The sequence below is a fragment of the Aricia agestis genome, chromosome Z (assembly GCF_905147365.1).
Source record: "Aricia agestis chromosome Z, ilAriAges1.1, whole genome shotgun sequence".
In the NCBI taxonomy this organism is placed as follows: domain Eukaryota; kingdom Metazoa; phylum Arthropoda; class Insecta; order Lepidoptera; family Lycaenidae; genus Aricia; species Aricia agestis.
In genome coordinates this window covers 2,511,441-2,538,072 of record NC_056428.1, presented here as the reverse complement: position 1 = coordinate 2,538,072, position 26,632 = coordinate 2,511,441, and the positions used below count along the sequence as shown (strand labels likewise).

Below are 26,632 nucleotides of genomic sequence, written 5' to 3'. Positions count from 1 at the left end.
AATTTTGTATCGCTTTTAGCCTAATGGCAGGTATTACACGCATCAATATTATCATGATTCTATCACGCGAATCAAGTACTACTGCGATACTGCGATTCGGCCTATTACACGCGTCAATATTATCACGGAACCGTGATAATATTGACGCGTGTAATTATTTGAAATACTGTGTCTTGTTCCCGAAAAACTCTATGTCATTTGTGAATTTGACCTGTACCTACATATTTACCTAAAATACTCTGAATATAAAAGCCATCAAATTCGAAACTGGGCTCCGAAATTATTAGAAAACGCGAATCTTTTTACTATAATTATAACGATCGTATCGTCCAGGACAATGTATTTACATGTAAAAATATTATATAACATCATACGCAAATGAATACAATCAGTCAATAATATTGAAACCTACACTAACACTGATTATGAAAGCAATAACGTATTTTACACTATACAATATAAATTATTGATTATTATATTATGTACAGCTAGTTCCCTAGACGTCCTTTGGTTGAATCTGAAACAAAAGATTATGTAATTAGTTAAATATAAAGAAACATTTAAACAACGAAATATTTTTGCTACATCTCTAAACATAATATTATAATCTAGCAGAAGACGCACCTGTGCTAGATTTTATTTCGTGTAAAGATGTAGCTTATAATAGGTAACTAATATTCTACTTTACTATTATATTATAGTCTTGGAACTGTTATAGAAAGGGTTAGTCAACGTGTTTTTATAAATCTATACGGAACCCTTTACTAATGTTCGTTTCGTACTTGGCTAGTTTTATTTTGTCATACCAATAGCTGCAACTTTATAGGTACTATCAGAGATTCCTGGGCAGATGGGAGACCGATCACAGCTAACATTGAATTGACATAAGCCGACCAACTGACGTAGGTCCATCAATTGCCTAGGAATCAATTTCCTCGATGGTGCCTGTCTTCACTATATGTGTAACAAAAATAAGTGATAATACTTAGGCCCACTTGCGCGGATCTGGGTTAAAGTTAACCCCGGATTAAACGTTATCTCTTTCGTAAAATATATGAAGAATGTAAGAGACAACACATTATACTTTCACTTGGATCTGCGCAAGTGGATCTTAGGGGTGTGTATGTGTTCCTTGTAGAAAGTTAAGTGTGAAAGTAGCAGCGCTGAAAGACCAAATCGTTTTTAAACTTTTGTATGGGCAAGCGCCGCAATATCGCGAGTTACCCCATATAAAAGTGAAAAAAATTGGTCTTTCAGCGCTGCTACTTTCACACTGAACTCTATAGGGAACACACAACTTAAAGTATTATTACTTAGTTTTCTTACACCATGTATAAAATCTTATAATTATATCTATAGAACGCGACATTACAAATTCATTAAGTACTAGCTGTGCCCCGCGGTGTTACCCGCGGTTTAAGTGATATATCATAAAAGACTATGAAAAGTACCAATAATAGGGTCAAAACGGAACGACACATGGTCCTTTAACGGTTTATGGTAGTGATGATGATTAAGAAGAAGGTAATTTGCATAGTAGCATAATATGCCTTCCGCTCTTAAAGCAACGTCGACACTCCCAAACTTGTATCTATAAAAAATCAGGAGTTCTCTCAGCACCTCTCAGCACCACCAAGTACGATGCTGTAAATTTGTTGGTCACGCGGAAACTACACATTTTATTGCGATAACAACTACAATAAAAGTGTCGTTCGGTGGTCGGTCTGTCTATATCCTAGTTTATAATCTCTTTGTGCTTAAACCGCTAAATATAAATTGTTGTAGTACAGATGATGATTTGATTTCCAAGACAGGACACTATCAGACAATAACTTGGAAATCAAAGTATCTTTACTATAATAATTACCTACTTATATTTAGCTGTTTAAGAACACAGAGGCTATAAACTAGGATATAGACAGGCGAACACACTTTCAATTTTATTGTAAGTATGGATGACATAACTCGTGTTACATCCCAGTATTCCAGTTTCGGGCAGGTTGAATAAAATCAAGTAGGGGACTTTTACTCGTAGCGGCTATTTTCAATATAAACGGTTCAATTTGTATGGTAATGCGACATTTGCATGCATTTTATTCACGTGTAGTGAAACAACCATGGTTTATCATCATTAACACCATAGTAACGTTATCTACATCAAATAAATTAAAAATATACAGAGTGTAATAAAACTGAGTGATAATACTTTAGGGTGTGTATGTGTTCCTTGTAGAGAGTTCACTGTGAAAATACTAAGCAGCAGTGCTAAAATACCAATTTGCCCATACAAAAGTAAAAAAAAAGATCTTTTTTTTATGAAATAAGGGGGCAAACGAGCGAACGGGTCACCCGATGGAAAGCAACTTCCGTCGCCCATGAACACTCGCAGCATCAGAAGAGATGCAAGTGCGTTGCCGGCCTTTTAAGAGGGAATAGGGTAATAGGGGATGGTAGGGAAGGGAAGGGAATAGGAAAGGGGATTGGGCCTCCTGTAAACTCACTTACTCGGCGAAACACAGCGCAAACGCTGTTTCACGCCGGTTTTCTGTGAGAACGTGGTATTTCTCCGGTCGAGCCGGCCTATTCGTACCGAAGCGTAGCTCTCCCACGTATTGACTTTACTACAGCTGCCTACTTTCACATTGAACTCTCTACAAGGAACATACACAAGTATTATCGCTTACTTTTGTTACACCCTGTATATTTGAAAAAAAATAGCACTAACACCTACGACTGACACAAACAAACCCCCTTCCCTATGGTTAACGTAGATAATTGTTTGTTTCAAAACCGGTTGTGAATTTCGTAAAAGTTTATTAAAATTACTGCACGGAAATTGTGTTTTATTACTGTTCTGAAGGACGTAGTCTTTTTGTATGGGTTCGTTCCTGTCCCGACGAGAAAAATGTGCTCAGAAAGTAAAAAGTAGACGTAAAAAATATGGAGCGATATTAAAACTTACACGTGCGAATTTCCTAATTCATTTCATTAAAAATGTAACGTAAAAGGGATTAAAGCGTTTTTTCCTCAATTGTTTGGTTCCACGGGGATTTTAAGAGATTTAAGAGCACATTAAGAGAACTCACTTGCCCCAATTAGAACCAGACACAAAATTATAATTTACACTCGCAATTATGAAGCTGAGCTTGAAATGTGAAATTAAATAAGTTATTATCATCATCAGTTGCCATCTAAACAACAAAAGAAGCTACTCTAGGCCTCATTAAAAACCGGTGTAAATAATGCTTAGGGCGTGGTTTCACAGATATCAAGGTTCATGTTTTTAAAGGGACGGTGATGGGGTTTTTACCATTCACAATTAAAACTTCGTTTTATAAAACTTAGTTCTCATTGAACGCGTTCATGTGCCGACTTAAATCTCGTTTTGTTTGAAATAGATTTCACAATCTTGTTGTAATCGCGACTAACCCATCAAGCACACCGGTGAGCTAGACACAATAGAATAACAATAGATTTCCAGGAATCCACGATCGAAAGATTAATAAATCTAAGTTTACATGACGTCACGCGATTATTTTACATGTTTTTATCATGTTTAAGCCTTGTAACATTAATTTAACAACAAAATAGCAAGAAACAATTCAAAAACTAACCAAACGCATATAATATTATGTTAAAACTGTCTATGTGTTTCGTTCCGCCCTGGCGGATTTGATGACGTTAAACTTCGAACATTGGGCGTTCAGAAGATAAAACTCGGATTTGCTGTGAACGCGTTTAATTTATGTTTGTGAAATGCAATTCCGTGTTTTTTGGTTTAGAACCGGTTTAGTGTGCACTAACCAAGTTCAATTTCGTTGTAAAAATCGCACCTAATTATTACTACGTGTACGTACGTAGTAGACTAGTTCTAGATCCTATATTGTTTTGTAAATACTATCCCCGAACCCATAATATTATGTACAAAATATCATGGGTCTGGAGATAGTATTCTGTTTAGTACTCGTTTATGTTTTTCAGTGAGACAAATTAATAAAGATTTTTGATTTTGATTTCATTTTAGATTTTGGATTCATCCTATGCCGGTATTATACACCTTACGTAGCTAGCTGCGTTGTTGTCGGTTATATTATCCTCTAGTTGCGTTATCGAAATCGATATAGCGTGTTTCTGTTTGTTACTCTAGCTTATGCAGTTGAACCGATTTTGATGTGAGGTAATTCGAGTAATGGACTCAGGTTTATGATAGCAAAAGGGTTGTCGCGCGATTTTGCACTTCATAGAATAGGTTTCTTAAACTCTATTTATTTTTGTCCGTTGTAAATTCAGCTGAGTACGTAGTGAGTAATCAGCAAAGGTACTGCAAGTTTTCAAAATTACCATAAAGAAAAGTTAAATACAAACGGGAAGACTTAAGTTTTGAAAGTAATGAATTGAAAAAGCTACTTTATAAGAACCCTTTTTCAATTTGAAATTTACGAAATGTGTACGGCACATTGAGCCTTATTGATATACACATAATGGATATGTACGTAATACCCAATCACATTATGCGCAATGGTATTTTGAAGGAATTGTTGTGAGTGAAATCTCACAATTTGCAAAATGAATTGAAATGTTTTCTGGGGGTACGGCAGCGCCCCAGCCGAGCTTTTTAGCAAAGGCACGGCCGTACCATACTTTTATCGAATTGTACCTTTCTAACTTTTGTTTGTAAAAGTTAATTTTTACATCTTGTGCCATTGTCATTTTGATATCTCAATAGAAGAGGAAGCAAAAGATGGAAAACTAATCACGACGATAAATTATAGTTAACCACGCAAATTATCACTAAAAATGATGAGAGGAGACACAAAATCTCAAAATTTTAAAGAAACCGTTAAGTGCCATACCATACAAGACTTGGTGATGATGATGTTTAAAATTCATAAAACTTTGAAAAATTAGTTGTTGAAAAATCAGATCAAGGACGGTTGGATGTTGAAACAACAGGTGAGTCTCGTCAGTGATGAGACTTTGATTGATGTCGACTACAAAAGAGTTTATTACTCACTAAACTTTATGATTCCTAAACCGACAAACATTTTTCCTGGAAAATTTGCGAATTGTTGTTTGTTTTACGTTTCCCGGATTCAGTTTGCAGTGTGTTATTGCATTTCCCCTGATTCTTGATATAATTTCTTAAAAAGCAATCCCATTTAGATTTTAATTGCATAATTAGGTCGAGCTATTTTATTGACCTTATTATAATTCTCCCCAGTTTGTACAAAATTACCTCACTTCATTTTAATATTAGGCCTAGTGTTTGCTCGTTTCATTAATATTTATGGAAATTTTAACAAAATCACTTGAAACATAATTTCAAAAATAATATTTTGTCTAATGCTCAAAGCGGAATTTCGCAACTTTTAAATTACGGAGCTTACGTCTAACGAGACTTCGAATTTCATTTGACCTTACAACTTAAGAGGCACCGATAAAGTCGGGGATACTCACAATTATATAGACGGTTTTATTTCGTTGGCGTCGTTAAACTGCGACTCCTCGTCTATCAGTTGTAAATTGACGTTGTCGTTTTTAGTGCGAAAAGTCGCGAGCGTTTTGTCCTCCAATAGAATGTTCTCAACTTCGACGGTGTCCTTCCGGCCACTGCTCTCCAGCACTCGCTGCTTTATTGACGGCCCTCGGTTGAACGAGGAGGCCAGCAGCGTCTCCTGGATCGTCTCGTTCCCGTTGCATGCCTTGTCGGCCTTGTTCGTCGGCATCCGGCCGGAGTTGTACCCGTTCCGGACGCCGCCGGTCGACTCGAAAAAAGGCAGCACCTGCTTGAACTCCTTCCTGAAGTTGTCGTTGAGCCACGCGTAGAGGAACGGGTTGTAGCACGTCGACGCCATCGCCATCGAGTGCGCGAGGAAGAAGGACACGTAGTAATAGTTCCACTCCGTCATCTGCGCGTAGAAGTCGTTGAATATGTTTATGAGGTTCAGCGGCAGCCAGGATATACCGAAAATGGCCACCATCGATATCAGCATTCTGTTGGTTCTCTTTTTTCTATCTCGGTCCGCTTCCTCCCTCCTGGAGTTCTTGGCGCCGGGCTTCGTGCGCGCTCGGTCGTTCAATCTTATGCTGACGCACGTGTAGCAGACGGCTATTACGAGGAATGGGATTAGGAATTGTAGCACGGTCGTGCACACGCCGAAGATCTTCCTCGACTTGTCGGAGGGCCAGCTCTCCTCGCAGTACGTCTTGTTGTTCGTTATCTGAATGCCCATGAACAAGCCGTAGGGGCACGTCACCACCAGCGAGAACACCCAAATGAAGATTATGATCAGGATGCACGTGTTCAGCTTCATCCTCGGGTGGAACGGGTAGATGATGACGAAGAATCTATCTATGGCAATCGAGGTCAGGGTGAGCGTCGATATGTAGACGCTCGTGCCTTGCGCGTACGGCATCAGGTGACAGAGCAGCCGGCCGAAGACCCATCGTCCGAGGAACGTGTACATGGGAGTGAGCGGGACGGCGAACACGCATAGCAGGATGTCGGATAACGCGAGGTTCGTTATGAACAAATTGGTCACGGTCTGCATGGCCCTGTTGCGGAACACCACGAAGCACACGAGGACATTTCCGAAGACTCCGAGCACGAAGATGATGGTGTAGAGGAAGCAGAAGGCGATCTGAACGTATTTGACGTCGATGATATCGGTGGTCCGATTCGATTTCGGCTCGTCGATCACTTCCACTGACTCCCCGGTGAAGGTCTTCAGGATCAGGACGCCCCCGACGAAGGTGTTGTTGAGATGCATAGCAGCTATGGCATTTTCGCTGTTGGCTTCAAAATGGTCGTAATTTGTTGTCTATACACAACATACTATAACTGAGTTCTGTGTTCCTGCCAGTCCATCTGAAAAAGAAAGAAAATATTGCTCAATTTCGTTAAAAATACATTTTTCACGTGGATTCGTGTATAGGTAATTATTAGTTTAAAACTTTATTTATGTTACAAAGATTTATTTTTGTAGTAATTTACTGCGAGATTGAACTTCTTTTGCTCAGTTCCTCGCAAAGACGTTGAAATGCTAGGCGACTATATTATTTGATTCGCGGGAAGACAATTTCACAGTCCGGAGACCATTTTCAGCGGACGTGCCGATTCCTGGAACTCGCGGAGCTAACCAACTCATGATTTCTACAATTTTAGTCTTACCAGAGAATTGGTATATTATTATAGTTAATTTCTCAAATATAGGGGTTTGACGGTCATAAGCAGAAGGATTTAATGATTACTTAGCTTTGATTTAATAGAGATTTTGACATATACTCTATACATTTTCTGTCAAGGTCTTCATTAAATTCATTAAATAAGTAATATTAATAGTTGTCTTTAAATGCGGCCGTTAATAGTACGGGAGCCCTAGAACATTTTTTTTATTACTATCAAGCAAATTTTTTGTAAGTAGCCTCATTTTGAGAAGAGGAACAACATTTTTATTTGCGAAAAATCTCGAAAGTTGTATCTATCAATATACAAAAAAATCAGCTTGTTAGAGTTCCGTTTTAGGGTTCAGTAGTTAACCAAGTTTTGTTGATTACGGAACCCTATAATAAGCTACCGGCTATTTCAAGGCAGTTTGGAAGAAACCGCTTTCAGCGGTAAGACCGCCTGTTTGTACCGATTCTTGTACAGCAGGTGTAATCAAATCTAATATGTAATTTAGTTTAGTTTTGTATAATTAATAAAGAATTTTCTATTCTATTCAATTCTACCGGCTGTTCCATTTTGGAAGAAAAAAGTTATGTGTGGATTTGTTTAGTTCCTTTCTCAAGTAATATATACTTAATACTTTCAGTTTTTTATTTAGCAAAAAAAAAACAGTTTTTTAGCAAAAAGAACTGTTTTTATTTAGCAAGGACAGATGCTATAAACCACATGCTACAGTACTATTCATGGCAATTTTGTGGTGTAAAAGTCATATAAGTTATGCCGTTATAAAAATGGTAATTCTTACGAATCGTCCACTTTTACAGTATAAATTATAGTTAGTGCATGCAATATTTTCAGGTCTGCAATGCGGTTTGCACGACAGGAATTCTGTTTGATTAATATTTTAATAATATGATGTATGTATTCATATCCACAAAAATACAGGTTTGCAAAAAAGAGTATTGCGCAGTGACATCTGGAACTAAAAGTTTATATTTTTGGCATCATAATCATAGTCATATCATAACAGTAGGTACTTATCAACACAACATATTGGTACTAGCTGACCCCGCGAACTTCGTTTCACTGTTTTAAGAAAGTCAAAATTTACTATTATTTATTAAACAAATGCACTTATCAATATAAAAACTTGATGTCGTCCGATTCTCAACCCTAGCCGATATGCTCGCTAAGATTCACGAAAATCGGTCGAGCCGTTTCAGAGGTGTTCAACCACGCACCGCGTGACACGAAGATTTTATATAATAGATATGGATATCAGATTCGCAGTACTGATTTATATTTATTACTTGAAGTAAGATAATAAGATTTGAGATTGAAAATGTTTTAATAAGTTCGAGCTTTCTTCGATATCTATTGTTGCGAACTTTCGGTAGGTAATTTATGTTGGAAAACAAAACACGATCGATACAAGATGTAATTCTGCCAAGTTTCTGGCTAATTACTGTTGAACCTTTATCTGCTTTGTTTATTATGTTTCAACTTATTCACAGATTTCATTTAAATAAGTACATTTTATCCCAAATGAAGGGCAAAAGTTTCAGAAATCCTTAATTTAATTATGAATCGTGAGCGAAAAGTGTGTAACATTTTCATGCTTAAGAAATGAGAGCAAGGAATAGGAAAGATCACGGGATGGTAGAAGTGGTAAATATCATACTTTAATCCAAAATACTTTTTTAACGGTAAGAGCTGGCGCGCACTTCAACTTTTTGTCGCGCGATTATTTTACCGACCGACCAAAATTCAAATAAAATGTTACTTTATGAAACAGGTTACTTTATGAAACAGGCAGGTATTTTCAGCCTAGTGTATTTGATAAACCCTTTAGCTGAAATTTAACATCCAGGAGGTTTTGTTTCCTAAGAAAGAATATACGTCGTCAGTATTTACTTTGCAAGAATGTACGTGGGAGAGCCATGCTTCGGCAAGAATGGGCCGGCTCGACCGGATAAATACCACGTTCTCACAGAAAACCGGCGTGAAACAGCGCTTGCGCTGTGTTTCGCCGAGTGAGTGAGTTTACCGGAGGCCCAATCCCCTAACCCCTACCCTATTCCCTTCCCTACCCTCAATTATTCCCTGCCCTTCCCTTCCCTACCCTCCCCTATTCCCTCTTAAAAGGTCGGCAACGCACTTGCAGCTCTTCTGATGCTGCGAGTGTCCATGGGCGACGGAAGTTGCTTTCCATCAGGTGACCCGTTTGCTCGTTTGCCCCCTTATTTCATAAAAAAAAAAAAAAAAATGTACAGTACACCCAAATTGTGAATGTGCATGCAAATCTTCGCTAATTGTCGTAATCACGAAAACACCCGAATCTATGAAACGTAAGAGCCCTAAACAATGCACTTGCATTTTGCACCTTGTTCAAAGGAAATAGAAGTAAATATCATATAGCCAGTGGCTGTCCGCTGTCGCCGGTCCGTCAATAATTACCCAACCAGCAAAGAGTGGTTTTTATACTATCTTCAGAAGTAAATTCCATAAGACTATAAGAGACTTTTATCCACATATAAGTCCGGAAAAAGCCCACTTTATAAGTAAAATTTTACTTATATCGAGTTTATAATGGACAGCTTCAATGCCGTTTACGCCTATATTTCTCCTATAATAGAATTACGTGATTGCAATTAATCCTGCAAACGCCAATATAAGTAAATTATAGAAAAAAGTGAGATAAATACAAGCCTCGCAATGCTATTATATAAACTCACATTTTAAGAACAGTCGAATTGTGTTCTGTGTGTCCAGCATAGCTAGCACAAGCACGTAGACAAACGAAAGAAACTAAATTTTGACAGCTTTACCGGAAAAACACTGGAGAAAAAGTTTCTTTCGTATCTCGATATCTTCCGCTTTTGAAAATCTATAAGTCAAGCATGACGAACCGCTTATGACATTTAGTTTCTTGATTCTTTTTTTATTTTTATTATGGCACTCAGGCGCGGTCGCAGCCTGAAATTTTGGGGGGGTTTTTTATCTGCGCCCTCGGACGTTTCTGGGTTCACAGCAGCTGTCTAAGGTCGGACGAAGTGGTGGCTAGGGGATAGCTAGATATTTCCTTTTATTATTTAGCAAGATTTTGAGATTTTTCAATTTTACCTTAGATTTTGGGGGTGGTCATGTCCCCTGTCCCCCCCCCCCCCCCCCCTTCGGACCGCGCCTGATGGCACTTGGCTATAAAACCATGGCTAGTGTCGAGTAAATGGCAGCAAATTAAAAAAAATCGATGTATAGCAACCCTGTCTATAGCCGGAATTATAGTTTTGATCTACAAACTACGAATAATAAAGTTACTTAGTTTTTATTTTTCGTATTTCGTAGATCAAAACTGCTGCACGTCGATTTTTTGAATTTGCCGCCATTTACTCGACACTGGCCATGGTTTTATAGCCGAGGTGCCATAATTAAAAAAAAAGAACCAAGACACTAAATGTCAAAAAAAAAAATTGCCGTTGCTTTGATGGTTGCTATGGAAAGAGTTTCTTGTCTTTGTCCACTGAAACTCAAGTCGATGGGTGGTGCCATGCTCGGGAATAAGATATGTAGACATGGGAAAGAAACTGCTATTACTTTCTTCCGAAGAATCGACTGGGAAACCCCGTGCTAGCTACGCAGGAATTGTCAAAACTTAACTTTTAATTTTAATTTTATGTTATTAAATGTCAACCTACAATGGTTGACATTTAATAACAACGATTGTAATCAGAAATATAATATAGCAGAAAATCAATAGCTTTTTGTTGTTAATATGTTGTATTTTCGAAAGGGAATGTGAATTTTCTGAAAATTATATCATGGTTTTAATTAAAATTTTAAAGCGCCTCACTCAACACACTCAACGCACAAACTCTGTTATTTATATATTTGCAAATGAAAGAAATATTATAAGGTTTTGTTATGCGTCCTATGTTAAAAATATAATAAAAGCTATAATCACTCCTATAATAGAATTTACAAAACCATATAAAGCGTCTTTTGCTTATAAGAGTTTTGACCGATTGTTTGAGGTTATAGCTAAGCGTGAAGATACGGGTAACATCTAGCAAACAAAATAAATCTCTTATCTTAACAAAAAATCTAACGTATACAAGAGTATAAAAGTAATAGAAAAGTAAGTTTTCCTTTCGTTATTTCCTGTATTGTGTCCGGAAATTGCTAATTAATGATAACACGAGTTACGAGCAATTTCTATTTGCTGGTACACTTGTAATTATCTTCCTTAATGGGTCTCACATTGTTATACAGTATACAATAGTTATTTATCTATTCAATTATTAACACGAAAAACTATTATACAAGCTATATGTGAGCTAAGGCCAGATTAAAAGTAAAGATAGAGTTTTGGAAACCCGTTGTTATGTTTGAAATTTTTTGGAAACAGTTCGAGAAATAGAGGGGGCATTACTCCCTCTCTTCAGCCAGATGATCTAGAATCTAGTCTCCCTCTGTTTTAAACATTTTCGATTATAAGAATTCTAAAGAGGGGTTTCCATTTTTTCCCATCTCAAAAAATTCACAACGAACGAAGTTTTAATTTAAAAAAATATAACGATTTGTACAAGATGACTTATGAAACTACATCTACTGTACGAATTCCTTTGCGGGTCACTTTTTACTCCCGACGTTTGCAGCGGCTGTGGCCATTGAAAGAATAAGGAAACAGATAAAAAACTTAAGAGGTGTCAAGGCCACTCAAGGGACACCCGAATGGAGAAGTTATTTCTTATGTTCAAAAAATCTGTACTTAAGTCTATACATATAATTTACACTCAAAAAAAATATTAAAAAACGCCGTATTATATTGACGCCTAGGAATACTAACAACGCGTCGCTGTTTATTTTCAAAAAACGCCATCTAGTTGATGCACAGGAATAATATATCAACGTCCTCTGCCCTTACCATGTAGAAACTAATAAAAAAGTGTCGAGGTCAAATATCGTTCTGTCTAGCCTTCTTTACGCCGAACGCGTGATAAGGAAATTTGTTCCAAAAATCCGTAAGTGACTAAAACATTATGAATATTCGCGTAAACCAAATAAGTCAATATACGTGTGTATTTCTTAGATATTAATTCTTCACTTAATTTCTTAGAACAGTGATGATAACGAAGACAATTAAGCGAATTGAACATAACAATGATGAAGGCATTAATTTGCGACTACATTAATATCTGTTTTACGATTGACGTTTTTGTTACTACGACATCGGACGCGCCCGAGACAAAAGAGGTAGCGGGGAGGTTTAATAGTTAGTGATGAAAAGTAATTAATTGTAGAAAGTGGGAATTAATTGTAGATTACCACAATAAATACTTGCGACGATCTGTATGAAAAGGTCGTCCTTTAGTATCTTGACCTTAAAATGTTAAAACGAAACTCATCAGTCTCGTTTTAACATTTCAAGGTTAAGACAGTGAAATGTTGAAAAAAACAAGGTTGTTGAAAATGGCGTGAAGATAAGTAAGTAAGTATAAATAAAATTACGTAATATTATGCTTTCAGTTAAGTTTTTATCCAGTAACTTGTTAAGCTTCAAGTTTTCTTTAATTGTTGTTGCTACTCGTAGTATACTATCCTTCATATACATTATACAATATTTTATTTAATACTTAATTGCTTACTTTTCTGATTGATCTGGATGAGGCTAAGTCAATGGTTTTAACGGCAATATTTTATAGCTTGGTGGTGGTTGGTGATTTGTAAGTTATTATTTTTAGCAATATTTATTTTAGTTATTATTATTAGAAATAAACCTCAACCTGTAAGTAAATGAGTGAGTGTACGCATAGGCATGCGTACAGCACCGCCCTCCTGTTCCACACTGCCTAACATTATTGCTTGTGTGGTGGTGGTGTTTGCAGGTACTTGCATGCGAGTATACGAATAGGCCGTGTGGGGGAGGAGGGAGGTGCTGTACGCATGCCTATCTACCATGCGTCCATTTGTAAGTCTAATGCAAAAAATTGTATTAACGAGACAGTGCTACTTGATGACAAAACAACTGTTCATCAAAAATTATTGATTGTAAAAATCGCTTCCGCTTTCCGTTTCCGCCAAACAGAGCAATACACCACCTGGCAAAGTTACATCGCCATAAACCGATGCGGGGAACAGCTAGCGGTTTTACTTGCTATTATACTTCTTATTCTGTGTGTTTAACCGACTACGGGAAGACTAATTAAGGAAGGCTTTTGTCAGTGTCTGTATGTTTAGTTACTAAGGTTTAAATGAAATAATATGTTTTTAATGATTCTCCGATGTTTTTAACGTTTACCTAAATTAGTCTAATACAAAATTAACTTAGTGAAAGTAAATAATGTTTTGTTCAATTAAATATTTAGGACAGATTTAAATCTAAAAGTTAAATTAGATGGCACTACAATCCTACCCACTAAAATATAAATTTTTAGAGAATTCTTATTAGATCCACCACGGGCCACTATCTCAAATTCTTCTGGGACTGTTGTGGTCGATCACAGCTCTATTATAAGACTCTTAATTTTAGGTGGTAGCTACTTCTAACAAATATTGCTAGATTCTTGTTAGTCTGTAGTCGTCTATTATCTTATTTTTGTAAATTATTATTATTAACGTATTATTAAAACAACCCGACAAGGCTTTTTGATCATGATATTGTTAATTGGTTTTACTATCTTTACGTCTTCTACAACCACGTTCAATAGAAGCTGATATATAATTAGTTAAATTTAACGTTCACGTGCGGGATTTACGATTCCCTATCTGTGTTAATATGTTCTTTAACGAGGTCGTGTTGCCATGGCGACGCGTTACTTTACGCCTCTGATACACGTGTGAGTCTTTCACACGTGAATATTGAAGATTTCTGTGTTTGCTACGAATACTATTAATGTTTGTTTTGTGTATTTCAATTTTGCTTTTTGTAGAATAATTTCTTTATCTTTGTATATAAAGCTCAAAGGTGACTGACATGGTGATCCATCAACGCACAGGCTAAACCACTGGACGGATCGGGTTGAAATTTTGCATGCAGGTAGATGTTATGACGTAGACATCCGCTAAAAAAGGATTTTGATAAATTTCAACCCTAAGGGGTTAAATTAGGGGATGAAAGTTTGTATATAATAATACATCTTAACGCGAGCGAAGCCGCGGGCAAAAGCTCGTTAAAATATAATTTTATTGTAATGTTTTCACGCTAGAGGCAGCACCAGCATAAAAGTAAACAGAAAGTTTTCCCAACGTTTCTATCAATATTCTGATATGACATTATGTTGGGTACGGAATACGGATGTACAACTTATTTTAAGCTATTGCATAGCTTTTATCGCGGGCTTTAGGCGCGGCGACCGAACCAAGAAATTCCGTAACGAAAAAACCCAACACCCCCCAACACGCCGAGAAGACCAATGATAAATCTAAGGCATCTCCGTTATTTGTTCGATCTAGTCTGTTTACTATTGATTTACTGAACTACAAAATAATCGTATTCTCATGATATGCCAACCCGAATTGTCAAGCAATGTTGCAGTAAAATATTATTAGGGTTGGAGTACAGGGCCCTGATTCACAATGCTGTATTCGGATTGGGAAACTTCATCACGCGACATCCAATAAACAACGGCATTGACCAATGACCGCACGGTAAAGTTTCCGAATCCGAGTCGAATGGAAGGGAATCGACCTGCTGGTATGTACTATCAGAGAAGTTGATTCATAGGCAGAAGGCGGACCTACGTTTTTTGGTCGCGTTATATCAAACCCAGCCAACACAATATGACGACATACATTAGCTACGAGTATGTCAACACTGTGCACTTTCATCTTCATCAACTTTCATATTGGCGCATTCAATAATTATATGCGTCAAGGAACGCAACGCCAATATTGTCATTTTTAAAGTTTTGGATACGGTCAGAGGGCATGCGTCGCGGACATGAATCACGTTCGCTGTTGACTGCGCTTTAACGCATGCTCTTGACAAACAGAAGAAGGCACAGTGTGGACAAAGTTATTGAGTTGTCATCATCTGACCAAAATATGATGTAGGTCCGTAAATTGCATAATATGAATCAATATCTTCCATTGTACATTTTCGTCCCTTTAATTCTTTTGTAGATCACAACAAGTTTAATGTACTAAACATTGGACGTACAAGGAAATGGTGTGGAGAGAATGACTAAGAGAATGTGAGTTAAGATATAAACCGTTTTATTTGCATGGTCCTTGCCGAAACGCTATAAAATGCACTATCACATCGCTACAATCCAATTTGAACCTTAATTAGGAGGTATTAATGTTTATATTCGCTGGTACTTTGATGTAGACAACTACAGTCGAAATCAAATCGTGCGTAAAACAGTTAAAGTTTATAATTGCAATTAGATTCAGTGTTTCTGAACTATAAGAAATGACTCTGAATGTTGATGGAGATAACGTTTTCTGTAAATTTTAAGAAAGATACCCCCTGTTTTCGTAAGTTGTCGGGTAAAAAATCCATTAAGGGGGTATAAATGTATAATAGTATTTTAAAAAGATAAAACCGACTTCAAATTGTACGTGATTAAGAATTAAAATCTCAAAAACTACTGAACCGATTTTGATAAAACTTTCAGTATTACCTAAGTTGAAGAATACCTAGTACAACAAAAAAATAATCATTTAAATCTGACTTGTAGTTCCGGAGATATGCGTGCACAAACATAAAAACATACATACACACACGTTTGAAATTTGGCACATTTGTTCAGAAGCTTCTATAGATAAATATACAAAAACTGGACAGTTCTAGAAATATTACATACATACGCGTCGAATTGATAACCTCCTTTTTTCTGAAGTCGGTTAAAAAGTGTCTAATGTCTGTCTGTTTCTCTGTCTGCCTCTCTGTTACCTCTTCTTATTTTGATAAAATTTGATATGGACACTAAGAATTTAGTCTCGTGATAGAAAAGTGAATAATTTCGGAATACGGTTCTCGCACTGTAAACCAGGCGCATCGAAAATGTAAGCAACACAGTAAGAAAAATGTTTCATAATAGCTAATATATGAAAATAAGTCGGGTTTTTCTTCCTGACGCTATAACTCCAGAACGCACGAACCGATTTCCACGGTTTTGCATTCGTTGGAAAGGTCTCGGGCTCCGTGAGATTTATAGAAAAAAATCAGCTAAAAACTTCAAGAGAAAAGCAGGAAAACTCGGAAAACAGGCAAAACAATGTTTGCTGTGACAGCTTGTTAAAAATTTATTTTGATCTGATTTTTTTATTCCTCAAAATTAAGTTTTACAAAGAAAATAATATTTTTTAGCCATAAAAATCAGATTTACTCCATGTGGCTACTATAATATTATTGCAGACGTCACCGGTGGCCCGCGGTTTGTTTGGCCACCGCACTTCACACCATGTTCAAAATATATCGACACATGGCATTAGCGATAGCTAGGGTTGCCAGGCGTATGATAAAATCGAATATAGTCAATTCAATCGCGTGTTTTTCAAACTGTCTGGCCAAAATTAAAGGGAGCTAGAGCTTATATAATTTGACAAGCTACAAATGTTAAAATATTAAACATCTTTTCCAATTCCGTGAAAACAGAGGGGTTATGATATTGTGTCTGTTTGTGTATACAGTGTGTCTTTCTGCGGCATCCAACAGGGTGGGCCGATTTCGATCTAGTTTTTTGTTTTAAAGCAGACATGATATGAGATGTTTTAGCTATATATTATCATTCTTGCTTTAATTATAATTTATAATGTTATTACACAGATGCCAAACCCAATGATAAACAGAAAGTTGAAATATCCTTAATTTATATTAAAGTGGGGTGTCCGGTCTTTTTGCAAAAGTCCGGCTTAGTAGGCTGATATTTCCGGCTACTAGGTTTTGCGATGTGACAACCATAGAGCTATCTCTAGGGGTATCACACAATCAATACAATCGCTTACATAAAGATAACGTATTGCCTAGATAACTTGTATTTCGGACTCTTAAATGGCAAATGATGCAATAGGCTTTAGATATGAAAAATCATTGCCTAATTCTAAATCGGAATCGGCTCCAACGATTTTCATGAAATTTAGTATATAGGGGGTTTCGGGGGCGATAAATCGATATAGCTAGGAATCATTTTTAGAAAATGTCATTTTTATCGAAATACCGAGCAAAGCTCGGTCAAATAGCTAGTTTAAAATTAAAGGTGCATTAAAAATAAGTCTTCGAAAACGTCGTATAACTATTGCAATGTCTTGTTTGTCAAATGTCACAGAAAAATTAACAAAAGCATCGGCCTAGGTAAACTAAACCGAAGTTGATTCACAATTGTGTGTACAAATAATATTATGTTTACGTATGTGTCACATATGCACCCTCTATGAAAACCGGACTTAGCACAGATTTGCCGAACACCAGTATAAGAACATCATCATCATCAGTCAGCTGCAGTCAAAACATCTCTTGGACTATAATAAACTTGAAGCATACATAAAGTGGTGCCGCCTCTCAGACTATACAGATAAGACCACTCAAGCAGTTTCTTAATAAAATTGCGAAAGACGACGGAATACTGGAAATGCTGCCGCCGCATCATCGTGGTGGTCCCAACTCCGTGGGACCTGATTTTGGTAGTTAGTTAGCTCACTTTAGATCTTACATCGATCGGGGTCGGTAGTTGTAATTTAGGATATAGTCTTTTTATACAGAATAGTTCTGTTTCAAAAAAATGTTAAGTTTAATGTAATTGTAATTTTATTTTAATAAATGTTTTAAATTAAATCGGTTTTTTTGGAACTCCCGTTCGAGAACACTATAATTTATGTGTGTTAGTAATTTCAAATTTACATTATTTACAAACATCTTTCTAGAGCTTAAATTGTTAACATTGTACCGAATGACTGTCAAACATAATATGAAAAAAAGAGTTCTGCCGTCTTGTGTCACACGTCTCTTTTTATCACGCAGTGTTTGATAGTGACATCTCGCTTGCTCAGGCCTTTGTTTCTCTATTCCGCTATGTACTTTATGGTAGGAGCACAAGCTATGTTTTGTCGCAAAATGTAGCGTACATCTTGAAAAAATGACCTGTACCAATCGAACTTACTTTTATGTACCCCTTTGCTAAAAAAAAATCATTAAAACTGTCTTGAGTGGGTACATCCCACATATATTTCGGACAACATCTAGTAAATTGAACATAAATACATACACCAAGCACATATCCCACAAATTAATATTACATCGAACAAGATATTGAAGATAGTCAATTCCATCCCAAAGTAAAAGCTCATCCGAAGTTGCTCAAGTCTTGATCAATATGAAACACATAAATTATAACAATTTCATATATTATCCTACACTTTGACATACAAAGTTTTCGATCGAATTGCCAAAGGTTATACGAAATGAGATAAATATGAAATGAGAGGGTACAAAGATACAGGAAATGTTTCAAAGGGATGTAGGAGATTTAGTACCCTTTGTTAATGCATCGGTGGACTGTGGACAGCTGTACCATCAAATAAATTGATACATGGGCAAATGATGGACCTACTTAATTTCGGCGCATACTGTCAAACCAAGGCGATAAATTATAACTATATAAAAAAAGTGGTAAGTTCTGACAGAACATGAAATAAGAAATTAGATAGACATGAAAGAAGAAATAAAATAAGTATTTTTAAAGGACTACTACATTTAAAATATTAAATTTCAGTTTATTTAACTTAATTATTTAGGGTCTGTTTCATCACTTTTTTTTTAACTGACTTTGGCCCAACACACATTCCCACCACTGTATCTCCTGTGTCGCCAGGATCGACAGCGGCATCCAACCACGAAAACCTTTTGATATGATCTCAGGGAGCCCGAGGGACATGCTAAAGCTGTCTTGGGACCCGCAACAAAATTAATCAGAAGAAAATAGGAGGAGTAGGAAGAATTCCAGATTCCCTCCCCAATATAAAGCGGGAGACAGCACAGAGTTGCAGTGAGCGAAAGTCAAAGAACTGAAGGGGAGAAGCACCACGGGAATAAACGTTAATAATAATAGTGACTACTACGCTAGAGCTAAATTAATTTATTGTGTTAGACTGTTGCCAATAGTAATTGTGACAAAAACGCTTGAAGGCACGGAAGTTCCTAGCGCTGTCCACGAGATCACCGTAGTATGCTACACCAGATGTGCAGAGTAGGTTCTTTAGCATTGTAGTTCTTTCGTCCTGCCAGAGACTGCACTCCCAGAGAACATGATGAGCTGTTTGTTCAACCATGTTGCCTTCGGTCGAGCACTCGCACATGGGTGACGCTACCAGATTAAATCCGTAGAGTTTGGCCTTAAAATTTCCATGACCGGTCAGGAATTGAGAAACGCAGTGATCAATATCCATCCAATGTTTGGATAGTCGTTCACGAATATTAGGGAAAAAATTATAAAGAACCTTTGGTGGAACAGTCCCAACGCGTCTGCCATTCGGAGATTAGGCTTTGCAAAGAGTTTTCTAAAGGTTCAAACAATCTTGCTATTTTATTTCTATCGCGAGCGCTTAAAAAGAACGGGTTGTCAATGTTTTTGTTATGATAGTACATTATCGCACGACGCTGAATCTCAAGTTCAACGGGTAAAACTCCGGCTAACACGGGCAAGGCTTCGGTGCTTGTGGTTCTGTAAGCTTTGCACAAGAATATAAGAGCAAGACGTTGGCTTTGTAGCAACTTGCGACGAGCCGCGCCGATAGTTGCTTTGTCGGCCCACACGGGGGCCCCGTAGCAAATGCTACCAAGGTAAGTGGCAGTGTAAATTAATTTTAGGGTTTTGAATGAGAGGCTCCATGTCGACGTAGATATTTTGGTAAAGGAGTAAAAGTTGCGTTTCGCTAACTCACCGGTTTGAATTATATGTTCTATAAATGTAAATTTATTTTCTAAGTAAAAACCAAGATACCAGAGCGACTGTTTGCGTTTATCGTTAATATTGTCAAGTTTAATGCTAGGGGAACATATAAGGGAACCTTTTAAAAGAATTTGGTAAGTTTTTTGCGCGGCGAATTTCAGACGATTACGCTTACCCCAGTCAGATATTAAATCAAGACTACTGTTGGCTTTAGACTCAATTTCGGAATGCGAGTTTGCTTGAACGATAAGAAACCCGTCATCGGCGTAACCAACTAGTATACAAAGCGGTGGAAGTGGACTTAACAAATCGTCGAATCCGATGTTCCATAATTTAGGCGAAATTACCGATCCTTGAGGGCAGCCGCACGTTAAATCTTTGACATGTGTACAATGTCCTAGACGAAGCTTAGTTTGACCGTTAGAAAAGTAAGAATGTATTATAGAATAAATATTGCAGTAACACCCTCGATTTTTTAGTTTTAATAGCACCATCGGCCACCAGGCATGGTCGAAGGCCCCGGAAATATCTAATGAAATAGCGACCACGTATTTAGTTTCCGACAAATTAACTATTTTTCTTACTTCTAACGCCGCGTCCACAGTCGATTTCCCGGCGGTGAAACCGAACTGATGGCTATGGAATTTAGGGCCACCGGGTAGCAGGCGAGGTACGATGAGGCGTTCTAGTAATTTACCTAAGCAAGGCAGTAACGTTATCAGACGGTAAGATTTTGGGTCGTCAGGAGGTTTGTTTCCCGATTTAGGCATTAATTTTATGCAACCGGAACGCCAAATTTTTGGAAATATACCTTCTGCGATACATCTGTTGTAAACATATAGAATCGATGAATTGCTATATATTTGCCGCTAAACACGCTTGCTTTATCATAATATTCGATATTTTATCCTCGCCCGCAGATTTTTTTATAGGCAAAAGGTTTACTATTTTAATAAACTCCTCCGGGGTTGGTAAATCTGAGACCGGTGTATGAATGGGGTCCAACATTCTACTCCTAATGTCGCGATGTTGTTCATCATCTGTTCATCACTGTTTCATCACTTACCTGATATTAAGTGCCGGAAAGGCTATCCAGAACTTGTTTGACAGATTCTAGATTCTCCATACTCTATTTGTCAAGTTAAGTGGTGGATAGATAGAAATGTTAAAACAGGCCATTAGCCTCCTAATATAAGGTTACTTAAGATTACGCCTTGATAATTTGGCTGCAGCGATATCGATTTTTCTCAACAATGACTAAAGCTAAGAAATTAAAATTAAAATTCATCATGCCTTTACACACAACAGAGGAGACTGATTTAAGGTTACAAAGCCAAGCATACACTATAATTTGCTCATATCTTATATGAAATATATTTATGGTTTTTAAATTACATACACATTTGACATAATTTTTATATAAAATGCGAAGAAACTTGTTCCCCAACCTAATATTAGGTACACATTTCGTAGCTATCGGAGAATATGGATAATATTATAATATTACTGTGCTTAAAGTAATATTACGTTTTCAGTAGGCAATACAGTAACTAGCCAGCAAATTCTGATACGGAAAATCGCTGTATTAATGTTAATATTGGATATTGGATTTTAGACCGGTTTGAAATGTGTTTACTTTATGCAGTGCAGATATAGTTCTAAAATTAGATATACATTATACAGGGTATAACAAAACAAACTAATAATACTTTAGGGTGTGTACTGTGTATGTGTTCCTTATATTATAGAGTTTACTTTGAAAGTAGCAGCGCTGAAAAAGCAGATTTGCAGTGCCATGAGTTTGCTCTGTTCATACAAAGTTTGAAAAAGGTACTCTCTCACCGCTGCTATTTTCACAGAGAACTCTATACATGGATCTCATACACACCCTGAAGTATTATGACTTTATTTTGTTACACCTTGTATACCCCGGGTAAGGACATCAGGCATTCTGGTCTAAAAATAAATAAATGCGCGGCCTGAACTAAGAATATTTCCAATAGCTAGGTTATTTTTACCTTAATTAAAATTCTATGAATTTAACACTCTAACTATACTTTTTTAGTAGTTATTTAAGTTTTCGTATGTAGGTACCTCATAATAACAATAAATAACACCTAATATAAAAAATGCAGTTACAGCGTTAAATCCATGTTATATATTTTTTAAGTTCTTAATATGGCCTAAGTAGGTATTTTAAATAATCCTAAATTTATATTTTAGACCAACATTGTATGGAAATGGCCTGATGTCCTTTACATTTTTTTTAATTTAATAGTTTATAAAACTAAAAATTACGCTTTTAGGACAATCTTGGACGTCCGCCATGTTGGATTTAAGTCACGTAACTATTTTTTTCGTATTACTGACCCTTTCATATTTTGATACTCAAAATGGGAGTGCATTTCAAATAGTCTGTCTGGTATCTTGGGGTGGCTGCCATATTGGATTAGTATATAATAACGTTTCTTAGCTAGTCAAGTTTTGTCATCAGAACTCAGAGCGCATGCAAAATTTCATCCTAATCGAAGATCGGAAAGTAGGTCAAATTAAGATTCCAGGATTTTCTTACATACATAGTTACAAGTGAAGCTAATAAAATCGTGTTGAAAAGTAGCCAATGTTTTTTAATTTACTCTGCTTTATATTATTTGCTTCCATTAATTATACCATTAAGCAATATTAATGATTCCATGAATCAATAAACAATTTACCACTGAATACTATCAAAGAAGTTGATTCCTATGCAAATCGGGGACCTAAGTAGTTTGGTTGCGTTACGTCAAACCCAGCTGACAGATCACAATTATTAACATTGAATTGACATATTCGACCAAATAACGTTGGTCTGTCAATTGCATAGGAATCAACTTCCTCGATGGTACATTGTTTTACAGATCTATTTAGTAATCAAGGCTACAAACAAACAAAACCTCTAGTTAAAAACTTGATATTGTCCTTTACTATGCAGAATGCACACGATTTGTTTATCGCACGGGAACCGTGTTTTTGCAGTGATAAAAACTTTTCTGTCCTCTTCTTTGGACTTAAAGTATCATACCAAATTTCATCGAAATCAGTTTCGCTGTGTGTCCAAAGGTAACAGACAAAGAAAAATTTGTGCTTGTGGATAGAAGCACGTTAAAAGCTTAGGATGTCATATTTCCTCAAAAGCTTTCAGTGGGCATCAAATCCACTCGATGAGTTTTGCAAAAGCCCCATTAGCTGTGTAAGCTGCGAGCTTTGAAGCTGGAGGTGCATTAGGCATTATCTCATGCATGGCATTTGTGACCCTGATAACGTCCGCGTCAGTGGAAATGTGCCATTTGGTACAGCGGCCATTTTGTTTGCGGTAATGTATCGAAGATTTGGTTGGTTTAAGTGTATTATGACTTAGTACTAGCATTAACATTATAGCAACGTTAATGTGCTAAATTGTAACAAAATATAACTAGGAGGTATTAACGTCAATGTTCTAAAAAATGGTACTAGAAGGTATGCCTACCTCACATAGTCGTAACGTTAATTCAGGTATTAACGTTAATGTTTTAGATATATTATTATAGCATATTATGCTCTAGCAAATTACCAATTTGAACTAAGCTGAGATGACGTTCAATCGTTATAGCCGTACCACGGATTAGCCATTTATAATTACTGAATATATTTTGTAAACTCCCTATGAATATTTTATAAAAATATAATGATTCTAGTTCATCCAATCCGTATATTGCCAGCGCATAGTTCAGCTATTTACAAACGACTCCAATTTTTTCAAGACTCATAATATTATATATATCCATTCCCATCCAGCTTAGTTTAAATTGGTAATTTGTAGATTTGTTATATCATAATATAATAAATCTACAAATTATGCTAGCATAGATATATTATATCATAATATATCTATGCTAGCATTTAACTGAAAGATAAAAATTATAATACGTAAATGTCGTGTATCACAACGATACGTTATGTCAATTCCCATACAACGTGGTTTCGAACAAGATAGTAAAAAAACGAGAGTACCTTGGCTAAAGGCCCATATAGTTTAAACTTTGGGCTTAAAAAAAGTTGGAAATGTTCCAAACCCCTAAGGATAATTTGCACCAATCTCGATCATCTCGCTAATCCTGCCTTAGATTTTCATGTCTTTTCTTTCATATAAAATTAAAAAGTTTTTTTAGAAACAGGAAGTTAAACGAGCACATGGAGCACCTAATAGAAAGTAATTTTGTTTGATAGGGATACTTACAACACCAGAGGTATCGCAAGTGCGTTATCAGCCTCAAGATTCATTCTATTTAACGAACTTTAGCTGAAGTGTGGGGGTAGTTTTTCCGTAAAGTGTACCACAAAATGTTCAGGTAGTGGGATATACTAGGGCTCGCTTCGCTCGCCCAGATTATCAATTTCATCCTGGAAAATGTTATCTCACTTCTTGAGGAGAAAATGTATTTTATGCAACATCTAATGTTATCTCTTCACGCACAAACCCAGCCGATTATGCTTAAAATTGGTATGGGGTACATTGAGTCCCGGAAAATCAAATTGTATATTTTTTATGCCCCACAGTACGGTTCCCACAGGATAAACGAATTTTGGCGCAACGAAGTTATGGGCGTCATCTTGTCTATAAATATATCTAAAGGCCTTAAGAAATATTTAGAGCCCATTCCGTACACGTGTACGGACGTATCCGCTGACGTGTAAAAGTGGCTTAAAAAAGAAGCATCTCAATCTCAACTAGGGTTGAACAAAATATTTACACAAAAACATCGGCATAAAAGCGTCTGAAAAGAAAATCTTTCATGTTTTTCCATCGAGCACAGAATAAAAGCAATTAATGGTGATATCATTCAAATTGAATCTCATCTGTCACTGTCGGGGATGTAAATAAGAGGTTACGTTTCATCCCCAATAGAGATAAATAGGGTTGTCGAAAAAAGTTTTATAAATTACTTATTTAATGTAATTTTACTTAATTTATTGTAGAATGTAGAGCATCTTACATGATTAATTAATTATTATCTAGAGGTATATGAGTCATAATATTCGCCATGATTGTGAAGCTAACTATAGAACCGATCAATGTCGATCATAGGCAAATAGCATAATATTAATTTAGTTCGCCATCGCTTGTATTGATCCATCATTTGCCAACATGTAGATGACCAGTGGAACCAGGATGATTTTATATTATCTTGAGACAGAACAAAAGGCACTCGTATACTTTTTGACTGACAACTGATATGGTAAGTTTATTTTTGCTATTGCGTTACTGGCGCAATATGCATAATCATTATAGTGATTATCGCCTACTATTTTTTTAAAAATAAGGGGTCAAACGGGCAAACGGGTCACCTGAAGGAAAGCAACTACCGTCACCCATGGACACTCGCAACATTATAAGAGCTGCAGCTGCGGCCCACTGACGCTGATAAACGAAAAACCTGCGATGCCCAAATATTAGCCTGTTAGAATAACTAAGTGTTATCCGGCTAGAGTTATAGACACCATTACAGCTTAATCTCAGCATCGCACCTGCATACCTTCTGGGGTGCAGAAATTGCAGGCTATTTTGATGTAACGTTTGAGATGATTTATTATGTTTGCCTTCCTTACTGACTGAAAATGTTACAGATAAATCTTTTTATATACATATTCTACACTTATCCATATCTATTTTTATTTTATGTATTCATGTATGTTCGGGTGTGGAACTCAATTTTGGAATAATTATTTTAACAAAAACTTCGACAGGGTTGTCAGAGCGAAGTTTCTCGTAACTAATTATTACTAATGATGACTATAGTGTAGTAATCTAACTTCTGTTTGCTTATACGGTGGACTGACCCGAATGAGGATAATAATTATTCTCCGGGGAACAGAATTTCTTTCGCCGCAATTTCTTGCCCGCCCACAGGCAATATTATATTTTAATAGTAGTATTTTTTGCGCAAAACTAAATAATGGAAACTATAGTAACTAAATTAGGTACTAAGATTACATACGTTTCTACAGTCGTATTATGGTGGTCTAATGACCAGTAGCATCCTTCGTTCCCCGCCTCATCCATACTAATAATACCCCCACACCGGTATCGGTGACGGTGGCCGCTTTCATCGAAACCAGGCCAGTTACGCAGGAGTAATTTTATAGTGCCCAAGTGTGTGCGGAGTACACAAGAGCATTCTCTATTCCTTTACTCTCATAACCCAGTGGGACGGAAGACCGACACGACTGGCGAGAGTTCAGGCGCAGGACCAAATTTTTTACATGCCCATCCCGAAAAATGTACGGTTCCCGCGCGATAAACGAATTTAGGCGCAACGGAATCGCGGGCGACATTTAGTTACTCATCTCTGTCAAAATATATCGAAATTGTTCCAGTAATTTCGAATTAATCACCAAACATTTTGGCTTTATGTTAGTTTAGACTTTACAATTTACATGTATATTTGCGTTCTACGCTACATTTCGCATTTGAATATGCAATACCTTTGCTCATTTGGCTGTATTTAATTTTCAAAGTATTAGCTAGATATATTAATTGGAACGCGCATTTATATAA

The 26,632-nt window shown here is 36.6% G+C and overlaps 1 protein-coding gene across 1 annotated transcript in view; it reads right to left on the bottom strand.

Moving 5' to 3' along the window:
- Window positions 1-482: 482 nt before the first annotated feature.
- The window catches only part of LOC121739290 (prolactin-releasing peptide receptor-like), a 42,481-nt gene continuing 16,331 nt past the window's right edge, over window positions 483-26,632 (bottom strand). Inside the window, exons 2-3 of the mRNA XM_042131670.1 lie at window positions 5,458-6,868; window positions 483-517 (exon numbers count right to left, since the gene is read on the bottom strand). Coding sequence (XP_041987604.1) covers window positions 5,460-6,770 — 1,311 coding nt within the window. The 5' untranslated portion in view covers window positions 6,771-6,868 and the 3' untranslated portion in view covers window positions 483-517; window positions 5,458-5,459. The remainder of the gene's footprint in view (window positions 518-5,457; window positions 6,869-26,632) is intronic.